The 22,918-nt window shown below is 43.7% G+C and overlaps 1 protein-coding gene across 1 annotated transcript in view; it reads left to right on the top strand.

Moving 5' to 3' along the window:
- The first annotated feature begins 1,287 nt into the window (after positions 1 to 1,287).
- The window catches only part of PRDM6 (PR/SET domain 6), a 72,326-nt gene continuing 50,695 nt past the window's right edge, over positions 1,288 to 22,918 (top strand). Inside the window, exons 1-3 of the mRNA XM_032441390.1 lie at positions 1,288 to 2,386; positions 2,727 to 3,227; positions 10,285 to 10,592. Coding sequence (XP_032297281.1) covers positions 2,735 to 3,227; positions 10,285 to 10,592 — 801 coding nt within the window. The 5' untranslated portion in view covers positions 1,288 to 2,386; positions 2,727 to 2,734. The remainder of the gene's footprint in view (positions 2,387 to 2,726; positions 3,228 to 10,284; positions 10,593 to 22,918) is intronic.

The raw sequence follows: 22,918 nt of genomic DNA on the forward strand, positions 1-22,918 counted from the left end.
CCTTCCTTCCTTCCTTCCTTCTTGCCCTCCTTCCTTCCTTCCTTCCTTCCTTCCTTCCTTCCTTCCTTCCTTCCTTCCTTCCTTCCTTCCTTCCTTCCTTCCTTCCTTCCTTCCGTTCCTTCCTTCCTCCTTCCTTTCCTGCCCTTCCTTCCTTCCTTCCTTCCTTCCTTCCTTCCTTCCTTCCTTCCTTCCTTCCTTCCTTTCCTTCCTTCCTTCCTTTTCCTTCCTTCCTTCCTTCCTTCCTTCCTTCCTTCCTTCCTTCCTTCCTTCTTCCTTCCTTCCTTCCTTCCTTCCTTCCTTCCTTCCTTCCTTCCTTCCTTCCTTCCTTCCTTCCTTTTTCCCAGCGCTCATCGAGCGGCTCCAGCTCCGCGAGAAAAAGCCGAAGGATGCGGCTGGGATCCTCCTCGCTTCCTTCCCTTCTTCCCCTGCTGGACGGGGGATGCAGAGGAGCAGCGTCCAGGCTGAGGGCTCTGCGTTTCGTGTCACCAACTCAGTCACGCAACGAGCTGCCCGAGGAAACACCGCGCAGCGAAGGAGTGAAGTCCTCCCAAGTACGAGCCCGAGCGGAATATTTCTGTTAACAGCCGAAGGCAAATGCAGATATTGACAATGTACTTAAGCCCATTAGCTGGGAGCTTTTCCCCACTTCATCACGTTCACGTACCGTGAAACGAATTTGTAGGGGCTGCTGCCACTAAAAACAACTCACTGTTTTGTTTTTTTTTAAAAAAAAAAAAGATGCTTGGTAATGAAAAGGGCGATAATGAGGAGATGCACATCAAAAATAAACTAGTAATATGGAAATAAAAATGGAGTGTGTGTGTATGAGGGAGGGGGGGATGGGGTGGGGAAGGAACCATAATAATAATAATAATAATAATAATAATTTTTAAAAAACGGAATAAAATAGTTACCGGTCAGGAGGTGGCCGAGAAGGAGGCACTGCGACAACGTGCACTGATGGAGCGAGACGGCTGGAAATTCATCGTATCTTACCCTCTAGGGTTGATCAAAGACATTAAGAACGTTTTATAGCAAACTTCGTAAGCCACAAGAATCAGGTTTTTTTGGGGTTTTTTCTTTTTTTTTTCGTACTTGTGTTTGCCTTTAACTTAGGTGTTATCAATCTATACAGAAGATGACGGATGACCTTGTCAAAATGACGCCAGTCTAAACATTTTTTTTTTTTTTTTTGTTCAAATTTGTGTTAAAATGTCTTGCCTTAGACACAGACAAAATCTAAACAGCAGAAGCTTTCCCAGGCTCTGCGAGAAGCAAGGGTGGGAAAGAAACAAACTGGAAGCAGGGTGGGGAATGGCGAAAAGGAGAGTGGGCTCACGCTGTACCGGTGAGAGAATGGAGCGGCACCTGGTAGCGGGGGATGCTGTTCCAAACAGAGAGATGTCCTGGTGATAAAAGCACTTGGTCTGTTCTGATAAAAGCCCTTGGTCTTCGGTGTGTCGGATGCTTGTGATACACCTCAGGCAAATGACGTTTATTCGCCTAGTTTTGTTGTACGATGTAGGGGGGGGGGGAAGAACCGGTGGTATTCTCCCTGATAGGCGAACACAACCGCTGAGTAAAGGAGTCGGAAATCACCAATTTTTAAGGAAAGAGAGGAGTGAAAAATAAGTTAGCGAAGTTTGCTGCCATAGGTTGCATCTCCACCAGCACACTCCTTGATTGGAGCTAACATCGACACACAGAGAGAGATTTGCTGGTGGCCGAAAGGACGGGATTTCGGTGGAGATGAGCTCCATCTCTGCTGGGAGCCCTTTGGGACAGGTCCTAGGTGACCGTGGGCTGGCAGAGAGGCGATCACAGGGGGTGTAAGAGGCTCAGGAGCAGCGTTATGGGCTGGGAAGGGCCGTAACACAAACCCCGACGGGCCGAGGACAAGGAGAGCGGGGCATCCTCACCCCAACCCGGCCCGGCTGCTCACCCGTGTCCGTGGAAGGACGGCAGGAGGGAGGAGGGACTGTGGGGAGGGAAGGCAGAAGGGGACACCTTTAAAAGTTGAGCAAGGAACAAAGTGGGGGGATGTTGCCAGAAGAAAAAAAAAAGGGCTTTGCGCTCAGTCTCGCTTGGTAACTTCCCTCCCCTCCCTCTCGTACACACCACACACGCTTGTATTTTTGCGCTGTCGTAAAACCCACGTGTCTAACCCAGAGTCTGCCAGAGAGGAGAGAGGAGCCCGGCCGTGACTACCATGCACAGCCACGGCAGAGGGAGCCTGGCTGCTCGCGTTTAACCGGCACCCGGAGGGGAACATCCCGCTTCCCGTTAACAAAGACCGAACAAAAAAACCCCTTTCCAAAGCCGAAGTTTCCCGGGATCGCTCACCATCCCGCACTCCGACATCGCATCTCCTGCGTGCCCAGCTCAGGTAAGGGAGCTCCGGGCAGGGGGATGTGCTCCCCGATGTGCTGGGAGAACAGACTCTTGCAGCGTGGGGCTAAAGTTTCCTCCGTCTCCCTGCTAAGAACTTTCAGAGCCGTTTGCTGCCGCAGAGAGAGATAAGGGAAGACGCTGTGTGCGCTGTTGCCGCTGGCACAGAAGCTTCGGGGCGATTCCGACCCCCCACCCAGGCTTCTCTCGTCCCCCCACCGGCCCCGAGGGGGATCGTGTCGGAGGTGCTCCCTTAGCCTAGAGCGGGGAGCTCATGCGTGGGCCGGGGCGGGGCGGGGGGTCTCACGTCTGCTCTTCGCTTCTTCCCCTCTCTTCAGGCAGCGCGATGCTGAAACCCGGAGACCCCGGCGGCTCCGCGTTCCTGAAGGTGGATCCTGCCTATCTTCAACACTGGCAGCAGCTCTTCCCGCAGAGCGGCCAGCTGAAAAGCAGCGGGACCCTCGCCCAGCTCCAGCCGCCCGATAGAGCCGAGCCCCCGGCTGACAGCCTCCGCCAGCGCCCGGCCTCGCTGTCTTCTGCCTCCTCATCCTCATCCACTCCATCTTCCTCATCGACCGCGTCCCTTGCCGGTCTGACGGCTCTGCCGGTCACCCAGCTGCCGGTTTTCGCCCCGTTGCAGAGCTCCGAGCCCACGGCCGGGGGAGCGCCCGCTCCCCTACAAGGCAAAGACTTGTGCGGGGCCACCGGCGGCAGTAAATGCAGCGAACGCTCTTCCATCCTTTTCCGCTGCTCGGCCGAGGAGCTGGACTACTACCTGTACGGCCAGCAGCGCATGGAGATCATCCCCCTCAACCAACACACCAGCGACCCCAATAACCGTACGTACCGGACCCCCCTTTCCCCTTCGCGTTTCCCCGCATTGCGCTCCCGATGGAGCATCCCTTAATGCCTCCTCTACCCGGCATCGGGTGAACGTCGGTGTCCCGCACCGTCGGTAGGAGGGTTCTGCAGCCCCGTTGGTGGCGGAGAGCCGGCTCCTTCATCAGGCAGGCTGTATCAGAACGATTCCGGTACGGTCTGTTTGTCTATGAGGGCTGCTAGGGATGTAGTTCCACAAACGGAGCCTGTAAGGAGTTTTGCCATTCACCCGGCGTTAACTCGCCTTGCTTGTACCACTCGTTTCCTGCCCGGCCTCGATACATCCCATGAAATCAATCAATTCCTGCTCTGGGTTGTACAAAACTTGTAGCTTCAGTCAGATGGAGCAGGGCGAAGTTTCCCTCCCTCTTATCTCGGAGTATCGTTTTCAGACCTCGTTAACACCTCGCTAAGTTTTAGTTTTCATGCTCGCTGTAAAGCAGGACGCCGTCACTGAGTACGGAAAGCGGCTTTCCTAGAGGAGAAAACGCCGTCTGCCCGAGTGTTAGAACTCGCTGAGCGCTTGGTGGCGAGGAAATCTTTAATCCCTTTGCTAATTACAGCTGGTTGTTTCGATTTTGGTTTTGTTTGCCCGCTTTTTTTGAGGCCGCGTGTTCGTTTTGTTTTGTTTTGGGAAGGGTGGAGACACCCCAGTTATTAAACATCGGTATCTACAGCAGGTTCGGGACTTGTTGAAGTTGATTTTGCTCATCTGTAGTTGCTTTCTCTGCCCCGTCCTCGGCGACAGAGGAAATTCGTGGGCTGAAAATAACCGATGAACATCATTAATTCACCCAATGCGCTGCTAACTTCGCGGGTTATCCTGTTTCAAGCACTGGTCCACGGCCTCGCCCCGTAGACCTTCATTAAATTGCATCAACCGCCCTCTCTTATCCTTAAAATTCTTTATTTCTGCGATCCCCGTTCCCTGAATTGTCTCTTTAAGGGTGGCTGCTGAGCAGACAAGGAGCCCTCGGATCCCAGCAGAACGCGTATTCGTTTCGTTTCAATTCGGATGCGGAGTTCGTTCTGAAAGTTTCCGTGGAGCTCTAAGTACCCAGCGTGGGTGCTGGCGTGGTCCTAAGCCTTGAAGATCAGAAGGAAAGTTGGTGCAGAGTCTGTTTGGTGGGCACTACTGTCCCCTCCTAGCATTGCAAAATCTTCACACTTTGGGCACCAACTTTGTTTTATGCTGTTTCTTTGTGCTGAGCGTTACCCCGTAGCGAAATGTATTTTTGTGTGTTTTCTGTTTCTGGGGGTGCATAAAAACGTGATCTCATAAATCACATACACTTAGTGGAATCTGAAATCCACTTCTAGACGCCAGCTGAATTTTTTTGAGACAACTTAGAGTTTCACTTCCACGGGCAGCTCTGTAAATCTGTAAGATAAAGGTTTTAAAAAAGAAAAAGGAAGATAAAAAAGGGATTTAGAGGGGCTGTTTTTACGGAATGAGCGGAATAACAGCGTGCTGTAGAACCGGTGGCGATGTCTGCGCTGTTTCTCCCCGGTCGCGATACTGGAGGTGGCTTACAGGGCAAGGGAGGGCTGCGACGGAACCCTCCGTTCTCTGCCGAGGGATCCAAATGTCCCACCGCCTTTCACTCTAACACCGGTTCGACTGTCTTTTCTCAAAGCTTTCGGCTTGAGCTTGAAATTTCTGAGGCCAGGTGTGTTCGCTTCGAGCACAAAAATCAAGAGAAAGCGACCCGAGCCCCCAGCTCCGGGCATCCCCTTTCCCATTCTTGCTTTCCCCTTCTTGTGACCCCCCTCACAGGGAACCTCCCCATCCCCAGCCCAAAGATCCCCCCTCCGGCGTCGGACATACGGTACCCGCGGGCACGGGGAGATGCAGGCGAATTATCAGCGTGGAAATGCGTTCAATTGAACGCGTGTTTAAGGAACTAACACAGCTCTGGTTAGGGCCCTGTAGCCTTGTTAAAACCCCGATAACACGACGGGGATCGCTTTCCTCCGAGCTCCGAGTTCGGAAGGATGTTTCCCGACGGTGAGGGAAACGGAGACAGCGGTTTTATTCCGTATCGAGGTGTTAAGGGTGTACGGCAAAGCCGCTCGGCGCCAGGGCTGTTGTAATGTTTTCTCCAGGCTGCTGGTAACCTGTATGATTTAGCTGTTTTACATCATTAGTTACCCAGCACCCTTAAATATAGCAGATAGCCATATATTAGATTGAGGTTAGGGAAGGTGGTGACTGTTTATTTAAGGTGATAAAATGGTCCATCAGCAGTAATCTCCATCGATATGTGCCACCAGGAGATGAAGGATGAGGGGACAAGCCACAATTAATTGCCCTATAGTTTTGTAAGAGAGAGTGGAGCTGGTGCGGACTGAACTTCGATCTCCTCTCCCAGAACCTATTCATCATCTCTACATTGTATATGGGGGTCTCTCAGGGGCAGGGGGGTGGCAAGGTTTATCTACACACAATATTCTCCTACCCTCCTTATACCTGACACGGAAATTTAATTCATTCAAACGTTCAATCGAAGGCAGAGAAAAACAAGCCCTCCTCCCCAGCCAGCCCCCCACCCGCCTCTACAAAGGCAGAACAGCCCCAGATCCGCTTCGGGTCTCGTCCGGGGCTCGTCGGAGGGTGAATCGCCACCCTGAGGCTGCAGGACCCTCTCGTAGCCCGTGTAAAGAAAGGGATCTGAAAGGAAGAAAGGGATCTGAAAGGAAGAAAGGGATCTGAAAGGAAGAAAGGGATCTGAAAGGGATGGGATGTCTGCGTTGGGTACCCAGAAGGGAAGGGAGAAGACTTGTCTCGAGTCAGGCAGGCTCAGAACGTGTGCGAAACCGCGATTAATTTCTATTGCAACAGTAAAAAAAAAGAGATTAGTGTCAGTGAGGAAACTGAGGCACAGAGGGGCGTGATATGCAGAAAAGAGGCGACCCTCAGGGTATGGGGGATCCGGCCTCGCCCAGCCACCTCCCGGCTGGGTACCCCGAGGTGATTTATGCTCATAAGGAGCAGCATGGTGTGAAATGATGTCCACTTGCACTGGATACCTGTGTGCTTGCAGTGAGTTATGAAGCAGGGGGTCAGAGGCCGTTCTTCTTTAAATACCAGCAAACTGCAGGTATCCAGCGTAACTGCACCTTTGAAGCGGATTATTGCCGAGATGAAAATGTATTTCTTCCATTTATTGTTACAGCTGGTTTAAGCGCTGTGTTGGGCTCTATCTTGTTCTGACAAAAGCTTTCTCCTTTCAGATTTCCTTTAAGATATGTTCTATTTCAGTGCTATTTAGGTACAGGAATGTTTAGAATTGTATTTTTTGGGGGGGGGGGGGCAACAGTTTGTGCTTTCCCTTTTGCTTAGCTCCAGCACTTGTGTAAGTGTACTCACAGAGTTACGGTGCTGGCATTATGCTATGCTCATTTTTATGGAGCCAAATAAATGATAACATACTGCACTCTACCCAGAAGAGCCATACCAAACAGCTCCACTAGGAAATCTTTTTTTTCCTTCTTTTTCTTTTTTTTTTCTTTCTTTTTTTTTTTTTTCTTTTTCCTTGCCTTAATCCTCATATCTATAGGCCACGAAGCTATACAGTGAGGAACCCCTCCTTCCATACAGCCTGGCTGCACCCAGGCCTGCAGTACTGCATTTCCAGTGACCTTTTATCAGGAGACACTCCGCTCTGACTCCAATCCTCCTCACTTCTGCCATTTTCATCAAATCCCTCAATTTTCTCCCATTTCTTACTTCGTTTCTTGATCTGGGGCTTGAACATGTATCTCTGTTAGCCAGCAGAGTGCGGCCCTCAGATGAGGCCTGTGTTCACACTGCATTGTGTGACACTGATGCAGAGCTCACATGTATTACACCAATCCCCACCACATCCTTCCAGGTGAGCTTCCTACTCCCTTGGACCTGGCCCTCCAGTTTGCAGACTCGTAGAGGTCACAGCTCTGTCTCAGAAAACAACCCAGAGCCCTTTATTTTTCCCCACATTATGTGCTACTTTGTGCTATTCGCAGGGGATACTGCTGATCCTTCTTGTGAGAATGTGAGCAAGACCAAGTCTGCTCTCATAATGGACTTCCTTCTGTTGTCCCGGGGGGCAAAGTAGTCCATGCACTGGGGTTCTGCAAGCAGACTGCCCTTAGATGGCTGGTATGGCACTACAGAAAGTGCATCTGCATCACAGCCTTCCATGCATTGTTAGGCAAGGCACAGAAAAGAGGTGCACTGTCTTTTTACTGAAGCAAAGTAAACCGAGCCTTGCAGGGCTCCTAATCCTTGTAATGTTTGTTTAGTTTTTATTTATTATTTTTTTAAAATTAAATAAGAACTGGATCTGTATAAAGCGCGCAACTTAGAAGAAATTCAGTACTAAAAGGCAGGCTCCCTCCCTCTCATCAACAAGCCACAAGCCAAAGCAGTTTGAGAAGATGTCCCATTTTCCAAACCTTCAGCTTTGGCAGGACAGAGGGAAAGGAGCACAGCAGGAGATAAGATACTGCAGCTGCCAAGCATTAAGACGTTACCAGTGTTTTTGGACAGCAGAAAATAAATAGCACTATGTGTGACTTTCTGCAAGGGTAAATGACAGTGACATGGAGTTTGTTTACACTTCTCTTTGATTTCTTAATCTCTTTTCACTTAAGATGTAGGAATAAAATGTTTTATCAGCCCATCTTGTCAGAAAGAAGTGAAGAAATCCTCATCGTGGGCAGTTACTACAAGTCGTGTGCCTGAAAGAGTTTACATGTCTGGAAGTAGGATGCAGGGCAATGACACCAAAGTGGCCTGGATGGAGTCATGAGGAAGCCTTTGCATGTCCAGAATCTTTTGCTACAGGGACACAGTGTCTCCAAAACAGCCCCTGGTAACTGGGCACCAGGAAGGAGAATTATGTATGTTAAGATAGCCAAGAAGCATGGGCAGACTGCATCGAAGGGCCTGCCCTGGCTGCTAATTGATGTCATGGTTAGGCATCCTCCCAGTAAGCCCCACATTTTCATTCTAACTTGCATGGTAAGATGCAAGATTTATTTAAAGTGTGTTCAAATGCTGTATTTTTGTTTTGTTTTGTTTTGTTTTCCCATGTGGAATCTCCTCCTGCATTCTCTGGATATGATAAATTTTGTTGCTACCTTTGAGATCTTTGGAAATACCCAAAACATAGGGCTGCTTGGTCATGGGGTTTCTGAGAAGGAAAGAAAGATGTGGTGCTGATACTTCCATTTCCAAATTAACTGCGGAAACAACCTCGAGCCCCCAACATGTGTGTGCTGCCTTTTATCCATCAAGCCTAGGGATGGCTGTAGGAACACTGGCTGCATAGCAATCTTCTCTCAGGACTTGCCAGAACTTTGTCCCCAGGATCCTGCAAACTTAATCCTCCAGCCACCCCTATCTGATGTGGCCAAGCATGCAACCTATGCTGAAGCAGTGGCTTAAACCCACAGAGGGGTCTCATGCAGTGGGATATTTCCTTAATAAACAGCTCCAGCACCATGCAGCAGTGTGTGGTTCAGGCTGGTGTCCTGCAAGGCTGCACCCAGCCCTGAACTGCTGAGCTGGGCTCCTGTGGGAGCATGGATCTGTGCCCCTCTAAGAAACTCACAGCAGACCCTCAGAGAATGAGCTTCCATGTATAGCTTCCCAACAGTGACACAGTTCCGAACTCCGCGATTTTTGTGTCAGAGAGGTGGAAGGGAAGCAGGGCTTAGAAAGCCCGTCTAAAATTTGAGAGCACAAGTAGAGGCTGTATTTTAAACACACAGCTTTCATAGTTCTTTGGCGGCTTTTACTGAGCAGAGGAAGGTTCCTTCTGAGGACTGTGAAGGGAGGAGGCCTGCCCAGTACAAGTGTACCCACATTGGGGTGAGGCACATTTGCGTTGCTCCTGCTGGGAGCTGGAGCTGTGGCCGCTGCCATCAGCCAGCACAGGGCTGCGGCTCAGAGCATCCGCTCCTACAGCAAGATCTGCACTGCACTTGTGTAAAGATGGGTGTCAAACTATGAGAGAAAAGAAATAGAAACTGCCATGGCAGTACTACAGTATAGTTGCTGTTTTCCCTGTTTATTTGCATTTCTGGAATAAATTTGTATGGAAACTTTTCCAGTAATATAGAAGTGAAACGTATGGAAGAGAGTAACCTACTTCAATAGATTTATTGTTGTGTTAACTCAGCATACCTCTGGAGAAATGGGTTTCCCGAGCATGAAACATTTTCCTGGAAGTGGTGCATTCATGGCATGTTCAACAGTGTGTAACGGAAACAATTTACCAAAATTTCCTTCGCTTAGAAAAGAAAAATCACAGTTGGATCTTCCCAAAATAGAGCAACCATCATCCGTTAGTCACGCAGTTAGGGAAATTAACATCTTTGTAAAAAACTATCTTTCTTCTTCAGAGTGGCTCACCAAGCCAGGCGGGCTGTTCACAGCCTCAGCTGCATGCAGAATCATTAGTGTTGGAAAAGACCTCAAGGATCATCCAGTCCAGCCATCCACATACTGCCAAAACTGCCCACCTAACCGCATCCCTCTGTATGCAGTAGTCAAAGACCCCGCACTCAGGGCCAAGCACATTTCCCATGCACGTGACAGGGAGAGATGGTATTCGCTATAAAATATTAACACTGAGATTAGACGCGGTTACGAGAAGGCAAATGTCTGTGCACGTTCCTGTTCACCATTCATGAGGTCCTGCTCTAAATAGACATGCATTCAGACGTCTGCTCTGTAAAAATCGGAGTGAATTTTCTTCTACAAAAAGGCTGAAATTAAATCCTGTTCCAATTAAACCAAGCTGCAGCCAGGCATTTGGAGGGCATTTGTCAGGCGTTATTGTCAGTGAATGTCGGGCTGAAACGCACCGGTGTGGCTTACACAGACTTTTTGTTACCCAGAAAGTAAAACTTGATGGTGGCCTGGCAAAGCGGGGGACTGCCACTGCAGCGTGCCAAGGGGCACAGCGTGTTGTGGGCTGCGGGGTGGGCCTTGTCAGCACTGTGCTAACAGCTTCCCTCTGCCCGTAGGGTGCGACATGTGTGCCGACAACCGCAACGGCGAGTGCCCCATGCATGGCCCACTGCATTCCCTGCGGCGCCTGGTGGGCACGAGCAGTGCAGCCGCAGCTGCCCCACCACCAGAGATCCCCGAGTGGCTGCGGGACCTTCCACGTGAGGTCTGCCTCTGCACCAGCACCGTGCCTGGTCTGGCCTATGGCATCTGCGCCGCACAGCGCATCCAGCAGGGCACCTGGATTGGGCCCTTCCAGGGTGTCCTGCTGCTGCCGGAGAAGGTCCAAGCGGGAGCCATCAGGAACACTCAGCACCTCTGGGAAGTAAGTCACTGCCTTTGTTCCTTGTAGAGCTGGATGTTTGGAAACAGAGCGTAATTGTAGTTTTACGGAGTGAAAGCAGAATTAAACAGATCAACAATGTAAATCTGCTAACCCTGTGGGTTTGGAAATGTAGCCAAAAGTCTTGTCCTGCTGATGGCACCCAGAAAGCTGTGGGCACCTTCAGAGCATCGTAGCACACGTGGCATAGCCAGTCGAGGCAGGTGCTGCACCTCGCTGGTCGTGTGTTCCCCTAGAGATGCTTCTGACACTTACGTGTGTTTCTGTTTGTCACCATCTTAGCGAGAGAAATGGTGATAGCTGCTGTGTTCAGGCTGTGGTGGATTGGTTTGTTTCACAGTGAACACTAAATAATCTGCTGTGGTTTGGCAGAAGAGCTCATACACCTTCCATCGTGTTCCTTTGACCACAAAGGGACACTCGTGGCCTTTACTGGTTGTGGCCATGCACACTGTGTCCCACGGAGTGCTAGATTCCCGTGCTGAGGGTAGTTTGTATATGGATGCTGATAATGTTGTACGGTTAACTAAGAAAAAAGAGACAGTATTTTATGCACAAGCCTCACAGATAATGGGGAACAAGTGCAGTCCTTGTGTGTATCAATACTTCTAATTTCTAAGATCAGCCTTTTGTCTACCTGGCCTTTTGCCATCAATTCTCTGCTTTGTCTTGGCAGGAGTTATTTCTTAGTTAAGTCCTCCACAGCCACAGTAATTCACCGTCAGAGAGACGGCCACGAAGAGGCAGTAGGAGTGTGCCTATAGATCTGCAGGTGGCATTTACCTACTTAGACCAAGTCAGAACCTTCAGGAAACCAGGGCACATGCTTGCTGGTGAGGCACTTGACAAGAAATCCACAAAGATAGCAGGACTTCTTTTATTGTCTTTAGTGGGTGCAAGTGAAAGGGAATGGATTCTCAAAAGAAATTCGATGTTGTGAAGCTGTTACGCTTTGTGTGGTACTCATTCACGGAAAACCTGTGCATATTGAGATGGTCAGTTCTTTGGGACTGACAACCATCTCTTTTTTCATCATTTTCTGTTTTTCATGCTACCTGGCATTCGTGACCTGTTTCCATTAGCTGGAACTCCTATGAAATTCCTCTGTGCAGATGAATAGTAATAACACATCAGGGGTTTGCCTCAAAGTATTTGCTCAAATGAGTCACTGTGGCAAAAGAGAATGTTTCGCATTAAAGTGCAAAAGATCTGTCCTGGTGCGCACCTAAAGGTACTCCACAAAATGCCGCGTGCCTTGAGATGGTTGGGAGTTTTTTTGCTGCTTTCTGTAGAGATGGTATTCCTCCGTTATACCGGCTGTTATTAAATTGGGCTTAAATCTCTTTCTGACAAAGCCCAATTATTACAAAGAGAGCATTATTTGTTGTCAATCTTTCTTTTTCTTACTTTTAGTGTAACTTTATAATGACTTTGAAGTTTTATCATGCTTAAGCTGCTTTAAACTACTTTAGTTATGAGAATGCTAAGTAATAAAATAAACTTGCCAGATCACTGCCTTACATAAACTATTGAAATTTAGAGAAATAAATGGAGTCAGAGAATTGCTTATTAATTTTAACTACTGATGTTGTCCATTAAAAATTAGATTAAGTCCGTATGATTCAAGTGTATGCAAGTTACAAATATTAGTGTTTTTTTAATGGGCAAAACTTGCCTGATTTCAAATTAGCTTAAAGATTGTTGAAGGCAATCAAAGGAGGAGTTGGGATGGGGTGTGGGAAGTGTCTGTGGGAAATTGCTAAAAGCAGAGAAGAAAAAGATCTCAAGAAAAAATCAGATATCCAGATTCAGGCCACCAGTGAGTGTCCGTTGAGTTTTTGCATGGGTTTGGTCTTCTATTCTTAACAGACAACACAGATTTCCTGCTGGCTAGCAAAAAAAATGAGAGTGTGTGTGTATTTTAAGTGATTTATCTTCAAAATAAGAATTCATTTTAGTTTTTTAGAGTGGAAGTTTCATAGGCAGCTCATGGCCTCAGATTATTTCTGCTAATGCCAAAAATTGTTAGCAAAGAATAACATACCCCAAGCATTAGCTAAACATAAAGCTTTGGCCATTTCTTATTTATTTTGACTTTCAATTCAGTATGTTTTATCTATCAGAGAACTAATGTTTAATAAAGAAAAAACATAGTTTAATAAAGTCAGCAGAAAGTGTGTGGGGGTTTACAAAGCTGAGCCATGAAAATAAATAAAAGCAAATAGAAAGTATGCATTTGAATATCCTGTATTCTTTTATTCTATATGGTGTAGGAGTGTGGATTAAGTCACTGGAAGTGTTAAAGGAGTTTCTTGCTGTTGTCCCTCTTTAAGCTGTGACTGCAGTAAATTCTCCTCCACGAATCTGTCCAAGATGGCTACAAATACCAGTATGCCTACAGATCTGTTATTCAGCTGTAGGTCTTGATGGACCTCATAGACATAGATAATCATTCTTAGTATTGTAAACGGCTTTCTAATGTATTTTCTTTGTTGCTGCATTTCAAAGTAAAGTTAATAGGTATTTGTTTTCATTTACAGCTCTGTTTTCAGCATACGCCAGATAAACAGAATCACAAAGACTTTCAAACATAGTTACTAATCTGGCGGCTTTTTCCTTTTATTTTTTTCCAGTTCTCTTTGTTGTGGGAAACATCAAGAAAACACTGCATTTGATGTATAGTTCAACACTATGGAAATATGCTTTAGTCTGTCTGCACAAGCGTTCCCACCATGCACTCAGTGTTTGCTTTGTATGTAATCCATATCGCATAATGTACAGCGACTCAGAGTGAATTACATACCATTCCATTACCTCACAAAAGGCCTTGACACCTATGGGTGTTCATGGGAAATTATAGAGTTTTCCAGCAATCAGCCAAGATGATTTTTTATAGCTTACAAAAAGATCTGCCCTTCAGAAAGCCAAAAATATTAGTCATTTTTAGTTGCAGCTCTTTTTTTTCCCCTTTGGCCCACTTCTACCCAATCCAGAGTTTGCTTGTATTTTATAAAAATACAATAAACTCTGATTTGTTTAAAACAAAAACAGGGCTGGGTGTATTAAGTAAACACTCCCTTTGGTAACACAGACATTTATTCCAGCACTGCTTGATAATATTTTGGATTTTTATTTTATTTTTTTTCATTTCGAAGTAATGAGAACAATCCTTTTGTTATTACAAAGAAAACAGAGACTTTCTCAGCAATTAGGTCCTACTGATGAGAATGAGATAATTTTCCCCTAATGTGTTTTCTAATAGGGGATTGAAAAGGCAAACTTGATTCCAACATATATGAAAACATTATCTCAATTATTAATGTGTCCTTATTCCCTGGAGATAAATTAATCTAGTTGCGCATGGTTTCCCCTTTCTGTTTAACATCAAAATTTAATAAGAGTAGACTTAAGGAATGTATATGATATACACTTAGCGTTCTAATAGAATAAAATACAGGGTTTAAAAGCAATATGCATTTTAGTACCCAAAGTTTTTCAGGCTCAGATCTTTAAACCGTGAGTTCTGGAAATAGTTAAAGACTTTCCCCCCGCGAATACAGCTTAAAGGAAAAAGGTTTTACTGACAGATGTATCAAAGGATGGAATCCTACCATTTCCTTTTCTTAATTTGCCCAATAAACAGTTTGCTGTCTTTCTTGTTTTTCTGTTCACTAGAGATGAAATAGTCTTTTACGTGGAGTAGCCTAACAGTATCAGATACATTATTTCACCTTATTTTAACTTGACTTTAATACATTTTTATTTTTATTTTTTTAAAATATATGTATATATTTTCTCATTTGCTGTTTTTTGTTTGTTTGGTTTTTTTTAATAATGTGCAAAATGTACATACAGAGTGGTGTTCATCGGTGCTCATGTCATGGTAATAAAGTGCCAGCTGGGAACGTAGCAGCCTTCTTGTGCCTCAGCTGAAGTCAAAGAAATCATTGCCTTTGGCTGCACCCAGACCCATAATGTGCATTTTGCTGGGGCACGTGCTGGCCAGAGTCCATGTGGTGGTAGCTTCCACTACTGTCCAAATTAATCTGCAGAGAGAATCCCTACCTTTCCAATGGAGGACTCATTCCAGTTATGTTGATAGATTTGTATTTAAATTCTCAAGGCTGTAGTTTTGGGATAAATTCACTGCTACAGCAAAGCACAAGGGGATAGAATTATGTGCATGCCATAGTTCTATTATGAAGTGAAAATTATGTTTCTCAGTAATCCATCATCTAGTATTCTAGACTGCTTGTCAGCCCTGTTTCAAATATGTCATGTTCATGAAATTCAAATAATTCTGGCTTAAAAAAAGAAAAAAAGCTTGCTGATACTACTATTATATCTTAAATTATGCAGATTAACGGCTGGTGCCATTCTCTTGATGTTTTGTTTTGCCTCTCTATGGTGTTCAAACCTTGCATTTACTTTCTGTCACAAGATCACAGTAATTTTTACATTTACGTGGATTCTGAATTTACACACTGCCTACTGGAAGCGTCCCCGGTGTTTTTATTCAGTACCTTACTGAGCTGAACGTTATTAGAGCATGTTCAGCATAACAGTTCCTTTCGTTTATGTGCCTTAGAAGAAAATCACACTAAGTTGCTACAAAGCAACTTGCCCACATTACTATCTTTGTGTTGCTTAGTATCACATATCTCCATTTTATTTTTCTTTTTAAGTTATGGAGTCAATCTAAAGTTATTTTGATCCCAAATACTAAAGCTGGCTTATGTTTGATAATTCTTGTTCTTAGGAAAACTAAACAAAAGCCTTTTTCCTTTAGAAATCTTGTGTGCTTGATAAGACACCCTATCTTTATATAACTCAGTATCTTCAGTATATTTATTCCATGTAAACAAGGTGTTTGTTGTATGCCTAAGAGCATATGCAAGAGAAAAATAAACCTGATTTCATTTCCTATTTAATGAAGGAAAGTGTGGAATAAGATTTGGTGGGCAGTTGCATACCGCCCCACAATCTCAGCACTGTTACAGAAAACAAAATTCCTGAGGGCAGCCCCAAACAAATACATGGACAGAGTAGTCTTGGGAAAAATAACAGCAGCAAATCCCATAATCCAGACTGCGAGGCTGTGCAGTGGCTGCCTGTTTTTCCATAGCATATACTGTCACCTTGGCAGTTATATTATGTAATGCACAGAAGCGCTGACAACAGAAGACAAATAAATACAAAAGTTCATTTCTGTCTTTAGTTGACTGCTTTCTATCTTGTGTTCTTGTTTCACCCAAATTCTGGAAACATTTTCCCTTTCCTTCCATCCCTTCTTGGTTGCAAAATGCAATTTTTCCATTGTTGGATAAAATCTACCTTTATAAGGCAAGAAATTACTCTTAATTTACAGTAACACTGGCAGAAAACCATTTCTACTGACTTTTGATTGAATATGGCTGAAAAACACAATGTTTTAATGAGATAGTCAGGTTATTCAAGAATGTATTGCACACTGCAGTATATGTAGGAGATGGATTTGATAAGCCAAAACTGCATCTAGCACTTTCCTGCACGGAGGTGATGCTCAGTATTTCTCAGCCACCTCTTCATACATTCTATTCCCCCAGTCTGCATGTCACTGGACATGCCTTGACTTTAAAATGCAGGCTTTAAAATGTCTTCTTAACATAAAAACTGTAAAATTCAGCCTAGCATGTACTTTCCTCCTATGCGTTTGGCACCTTTTTTCAGATAAGTTACAGAATTCCATTATCCAAATTGTTACACATGTGTGACAGAGGTTGACCTTTAGTCATGTCAATCCTTTTTGTGTAGGCCTCAGGCTCCAGCCTAATGGCTCAAAGCCTGATTTACTCACTGTAATAAGGGCAGGAGGTCGAGCAATTGTCAGCTTGCCTGCTCGTACTCGTCTCAGAGCCTGGTTGAAGGCTGTTAACACAAAGCTTTTCAAAGTGAATTTACAACCACCACCACTGACAGAGGCCAATCAGTACACCATAAATGTCAGGTTAGTGAGATTGAGCAGTAAGTAAAGTACTGGCAGCCCACTATTGGCTGAAATCAATTGCTTAAGGTTTACCGAGAATAGCAATCTGTGTATAACTACATTTCTGGAACTCGTTTAAGTATGGAGTGCAAGTCTGAGTACAGATTAGGGAATTACCCCCCTCTCTCCTCCACCCCCCAGTAATATCTGTGGCACTGAGTTCCTCATTTTTTATTCTTCTGTATGTATGTACGTGATTAATTATCAGAAAGTTGTTGGACCTGCTTCTGAATTAAAGAAACAAGATTATTTCATGCATGGGGGAAAAGAAATTAGAAGAAAGGTAAAATGGTGCACTATCTTACCTGGGCAAGGAGGACCAGATGTTTTTTAAATGTATGGGTTCACTAGGACTGGGCTGTCCCAGGGAAGGCTTTTTGACTAGGAAACAGTGGCCTTCTGATGTTATTTTGCTACTGAGAACTATCACAGAATTCACTAATGAGTGATTACGTACTTGATGGTCTAAATATCCATGAGGTGTAGTTACCCGCAAGACTGGATGTTTTTATCATTTTGTGTAGTGACAGGTTGGACAACAATTCATTTGGCTTTGAAAGCATCAGCATTAAAACGTAGGAATCCATTAAAACGCTGTATGCCAGGATTTATAAATTAGGCAATTTCCTTGATTATTGCAATCATTTACAAAATTGATTATCCCAGTGTGGTATAGGCAGATTTCAGCAGTGATCATTGACAACAGGCATGTCCTCTAATATCTATACGCATTGTTCTCTAAAAGAAAAGCCACTCCGCTGCTACTTTATTCTCCATCTCAAGGTCAATTACGCATTGCAAGAAGTCTGCTAATGTAGAAGATCACACGTCTTTAAAGGAAAACTACATCAGCTATTTAAAGATGGCAATGATAGCTTGAAAGTGTTTTGGGTTTTTTTTTTCTGTTGATTTTTCTTCCCCTATTGTTTGTAATTTGCTTGCTGATGGTCAAGACTTTCATTTGAATCTGTAGTGCGTATTCTCTTTGTGATCCATTATTGAAAGGTAAATAATTTTGGCAAATTGCAGCTGTAAATATTTATTTGATTGAAGATTTAAAAGTCAATACTGTGTTTTATTTGTTGCATCTTAAAGTTCTAATTAACCAATAGGTATAGTGTATAGTAACTTCATTTGGGTCAATTATTTCTGCGAGACATTATAAAGACATTGTGTCACAAAGCAAATACGCTCTCAAAGTTTTCCTATATTAAAACAAATACAATAAAACCACAAAGTGCTAGCTGCCAGCCGCAAAACGACAGCTCCTTCTACCTGCATGAAAGCAAGTAATACGCATGCAGTGGAAACCTCCAAATGCTAGAAGTCAAAAAACTGGTGAAGACAGAAGATTATTTTTGCAATTGTGCATGTGTTTCAGTTGAAGCCACAATGAGCTAATTTGTGCCAGCCTCATGCAGATCGTAGGCTTCCAGGGCTAGTAACCCACAGTTGTTAATCAGCCCTTGCTTGGATTAGATAGCCATTGATGCTGTCGAGAACTTTGATTTAATGGGGTCTCCAGGCATGAGTGAATAACACAGTATCATTTTGATCCCAGTTCTTAAATCATTTTTGTCCAAGATAGGCCTAACATTCTTTCAGAAGCACAGAGCCATCTGCGTGTTTGTCTGCTACTGCACATGCAACAACAGCAGTGCACAGTTAGCTTAAAGGTACCTTTGAATGAATGCTTTAATTTGACTTAAGAATAGTAATTCACCATGAAGAAAGGAAAGATTGCATTGCTAATAATTGTGTAGTAGTACATTTTATTTAGTTGAATAAATATTAGAATCAAATAATGTTTTTTTTGTACCTTGTCAGAAATCTGTAACTCACACATTTATTGTTCATACTGTATTGCATGTATGTTTCATGCATTTATTAAGGTGTACATAAATAATTCAATACCTTAACAGCAATTCAGCCTGGCACATTTTGCATAAGCAAGTAAATTTAGTAATTTCAGATCATTTCTGAAGATGTTTTAATTTCATCCATTAATTTCATCAGGTTGAGAAAAGTGATTTTATCAGGAGTATGAAAACTCCTACTGAAACAGATGCCTCAGGAAAGCTTTGTTCTTCATGCCATACACCTGAAAGAGAACACTGTGTTTGGAAGTGGAAGAATGATCAGCATTCATTACAATCCTAATAAAAGTAGTAATAGTAAAAGTAATAATAAAAACATTAATAATCCTATATTAAGTAAAGCGTCATGTATAAGGCAAATGAAGGATGCAAAGGTAGGATTCATGACTGTTACCCAGGCCAACCTTCCACTTGTGTAAAGACCAGTGCTTCTTAAAAAATTATTTTTATAATAACAATTTTGTTGTTGTTCATTGGTTAGTTTCTGGAAGATCAGTTGCTATTCAGTCACATCTTAATTTTCAATTGGAAACGTACAGTTTTACTGGGCTACAGATATTTCCTTGGTTTTGTGTTAACTCATTTTGTCTTGACCAGCAAGTCTGCAGTGAGAGCAAAAAAAAAGTGTTTTTCTTTTGTCAATATGGTTTTATTTCTCTCTTGCAAGTGTTGAAAAGACCAAAAGTTACCTTGTCTTTCAGAGCAAACATTCTGAGAATGATTTGACATTTCATGGCAAAGTATTTTTTTAAATTAATGACATAGGACCATTCTCCATTTCGGAGTAGGAAAGCTGATGGATAGATTGGTTAGGTGCCTCTAGATGGCACACACTGGTAAAATTCAAGACAGGAATACTAACATTCAGTGATTTTTTTCTTACTTTTTTTTTTAACTAGAGCAAAACGATAGTGAGAATATTTAATCAAAACAGGTAGGTCATAGGAAAAAAACCTGTCTTTTTAATGAGATTATTATTTTCATGGGGGAGAAAAAAAAAACCTGGAGGTTGCAGGTTAGTAAATTACCTTTTTAAACTAAAATGCATAAAAAGTAGGAAACTTACAAATTCCACTTAGTGATACCGCAGCCTTTTGGAGCGGCTGGTGCAGCACACCCATCCAGGATCTCAGCTCTGCTTTCAGCAGTGTTCTTGTTCCCAGCTTTCTCTGCTCCCAAACCTGCAGATTGGCTGGCTCGGGCATTTCACCATAGAGAAGTGCTTACTGAGAATCCAGAGGTCTCGTTTTTGTGTTCTGACCAAAGCTTTTCATTGGACTGGACTCCTCCTGTTTTTCATGGCCCAACATAGAAGAATTCAGTTTGCTGTCAACCTTCAGGCATATTTAAAGGTCAGAAAAAGAGAATAGGAATCTTAGTTTCTTAGAATTTGCAATTACAGTGAGAACCAAAGTGAAGATGAGCATCGGCGTTTCCTTAGACCACACATTAATAGTCACTAAGATCTTAAGGAAAAAGACTGGTTACAGTGTTCAAATCTTTGCGTTTCAAATCTTTGCGTTTCAAATCTTTTGAGTTTCAAATCTTTGCATCAGAATTTTCTGATTCGAATTTCATTCTCCTTCCTTTTCTGATGAAACCACAATCCCAGTGGTGTTCCTGGGAGAAGGGGTAGCCTTTTCAGAACATTGATTTGCTTCCCTTGTTTGTTCAGAATGGTGCCCACTGTATCCCCCGCCTAGAGGTCTGGTGAATTTCTAGCAGCAAGAGTTCTCCAGCAGCAAGCACATGGCCTGTGCTCAGGGCTGTCTTAGCCATACAGTGTCGCATTAGAGGAGGCTATATATCTGAGCCTGGGTGGGCTCAGACAGCAACTCTGGCTAAACAGCCATTTGACCTTGGGGTCTGCCACTCCCAACAAAAGATGGCTGTGGGTCAGGCTGAGGTCTACAGCCTCCCTTTCCTCCAGCAACCACATTCGTCTGCCTCTTTTCTTAACCTTTGTGGGTTTTTTTTTTTGTTTATTTAATCAAATGTTAATTTTTATGCCCTAATTATCCAAAAAATGATGTATCCCAGAGGCATTAGTATTGCAGGAATTTAGCCTCATTGTGTGAAGTAGAAATTTCCCTTACTTTTTATGCACATTTTCAACGTTTGTTTAAACCAGATGGTGTCTTTTCAGAGATGTAACAACTGTCTTGTTGGATGACTTTAAGGACTTAGTTGGGTCTTCATAACTTAATCCTTCCTTTGGAGCCTCTATTTCTTCCACTTTATTACCTGAAATCTCACACATCTTTTGAGTGCACATTGCGCTGCCCACTCCTGCCCTACATGCCTGTATGTCACTCATATATATATCATATAGTGCCTGCGTTTCTGAGCAGAAATAGCTAGCAATGCCTTTCAGGACACAACCTGAAGTAATGACGTTGGCTGCCAAAGAGGTATGAGCAATGAATGCCTGCTAGCTTCCATGCTACATCCACAGCAGCTACTCGTGGGCGAAAAATTCAGGAAGAACACTCCTTTCTCTGCCACATTTGACCTTCATGTTATCTGTTCTGAGGGAGGTCAAGCATCAAGAATTTAAACTTACTGCTGTACCCCTGAAGAAAACTGCTGGCTACACTAATATTGAAACCAAGGCAATTCCATTTCCTGGCAATAATTTATGAATAGATCCAACCTAGTGAAGTTACAGACCACCATGGTGTTCTTTTTACCGTTTTTTTTTTTAACTTTTTCTCACTTTTGTTTAATGGTGGTATCATTTTTAATTATTTTTACTTATGCTACTAAAGTGAAAATCTTATGTTAAAATATTTTTGTGTGATTTTTTTAGAAAAGTATTTGCATTTTTAAAATTAATTTCTACAAAGAAGACAAACATTCTGGCTTTTCCTTTTCACGTAGAAGGTGACTTAATTTAAGTGAGCATTAGCAGCAAACTTGCTTCTGAGGCCATTCATCTCCAGTTCTTGCTGTATTCCTATATAAAGTGTGAAAAAAAGTTCTTTGAGAGGGAAAGCTGGACTGAATGTACGTTCTTTATATTTGGTAGGTAATTCAATTCCTTTATTTAGATATGGCTACAGACAGCCATTGAAACCTGATATTTAGTTGGTAGATCTCTATAAGTATCAGTATTGAGAAATCTCTGTGTAGGAAAGACTTAGTTGTGAGGCACCCAAGGATTAGACTGGCACAGACTGAAAGTCTAAATTTCTTCCTCCTTCATTGTCTTTGATGGTCAAACCATAGAAATAAGAGAACTAGATGGATTTTCTGCTTCTCCTCAGCAAATCCATGTTTCTATGGAGCTGAAAAAGCAGAACTTTGGATCCTAGGGAAAACTGGGGCAACAGTCAGATTCTGGCTGCTAAAACAATGTATTTGAAGATGATGGAGAGCAGGATAGCAAGGCAATAAAGGGCCAATTAATTTGGAGAAGGAGCCTGGAGTCTCTCAGACTGTGACTCTTGCAGAAGATTACTGTCTCTTTCTCTTTGTTCTCAGAGATTACAGGTAATTTCAGTGCTCTCTCATAAGCCAGGCTAGATTTGTCTCATGAGTGCTGACCACTTTCTGAGCTACCCTTCTGATGGCGAGCTGTGGATATCCCACAGAAAGTCAAAGCAAACCATCAAGAAATGACAGTGGATTAGTTGTTTTATTCCTGTCTTCTTATGGTTTTGTGCTCTGGGTTTTTCCTCACTCTCCTGTTGATTCATTTAAATATTTTGCCTAGTTTAAGGTATCAAAATTTGCAAGTACTACAAGAGATTCAGCTTTAGATGGGGCTGACTCCTGCTTTAGTGAGCCCCCATGGTTATGAGGGCAGCTGATACCCATGGCACACCCGTCCTGTCCCCTTTTATGCATTTTCTTTGGATGAAATTTAATGAAGTATAGTCTGGAGTGGATAATAAAGGGATCACTCCTGGCTTTAAAGTCCACGAAGCTATGAAGCCAACCAAGAAAAGTTACAGTGTCTGTGTAAACCTTATCAAAACGGAGCTCTGCTCAGTCTCCTGAGTAAGAGTTTCTGTGCCTATAAATTCCTCTCAGCCTCCTTTTCTGACAGAGTGCAGCACATCAGAGGAATTGTCTGATAAAGATGGGGAGAGAGGAGAGGGATTATTATAAAAGCCAGCCATGTGGCTTCTGCCCGGAAGTCTGCATATTTCCCTTGCACATGAATTGGCATATACAGACTGAAGCTTAACCCGGTGCTCCGGAGAAATAATCATGTGGAAGTATGAGCAACAGTAGCTCTCAATTTTCATGCAGTGATCCTATTGCAACAACACTGGATGCAGCCATACACCACAACCCCCACAGCTGTTGATAAATTGGATCTTGATATTTACAGAATCTATTAAAATACAGCCCATCATGTGTTTGTTTATATGTTGACAAGATGATGTACACCCTGCGGG

This window comes from Coturnix japonica, chromosome Z, assembly GCF_001577835.2.
Source record: "Coturnix japonica isolate 7356 chromosome Z, Coturnix japonica 2.1, whole genome shotgun sequence".
NCBI lineage: Eukaryota > Metazoa > Chordata > Aves > Galliformes > Phasianidae > Coturnix > Coturnix japonica.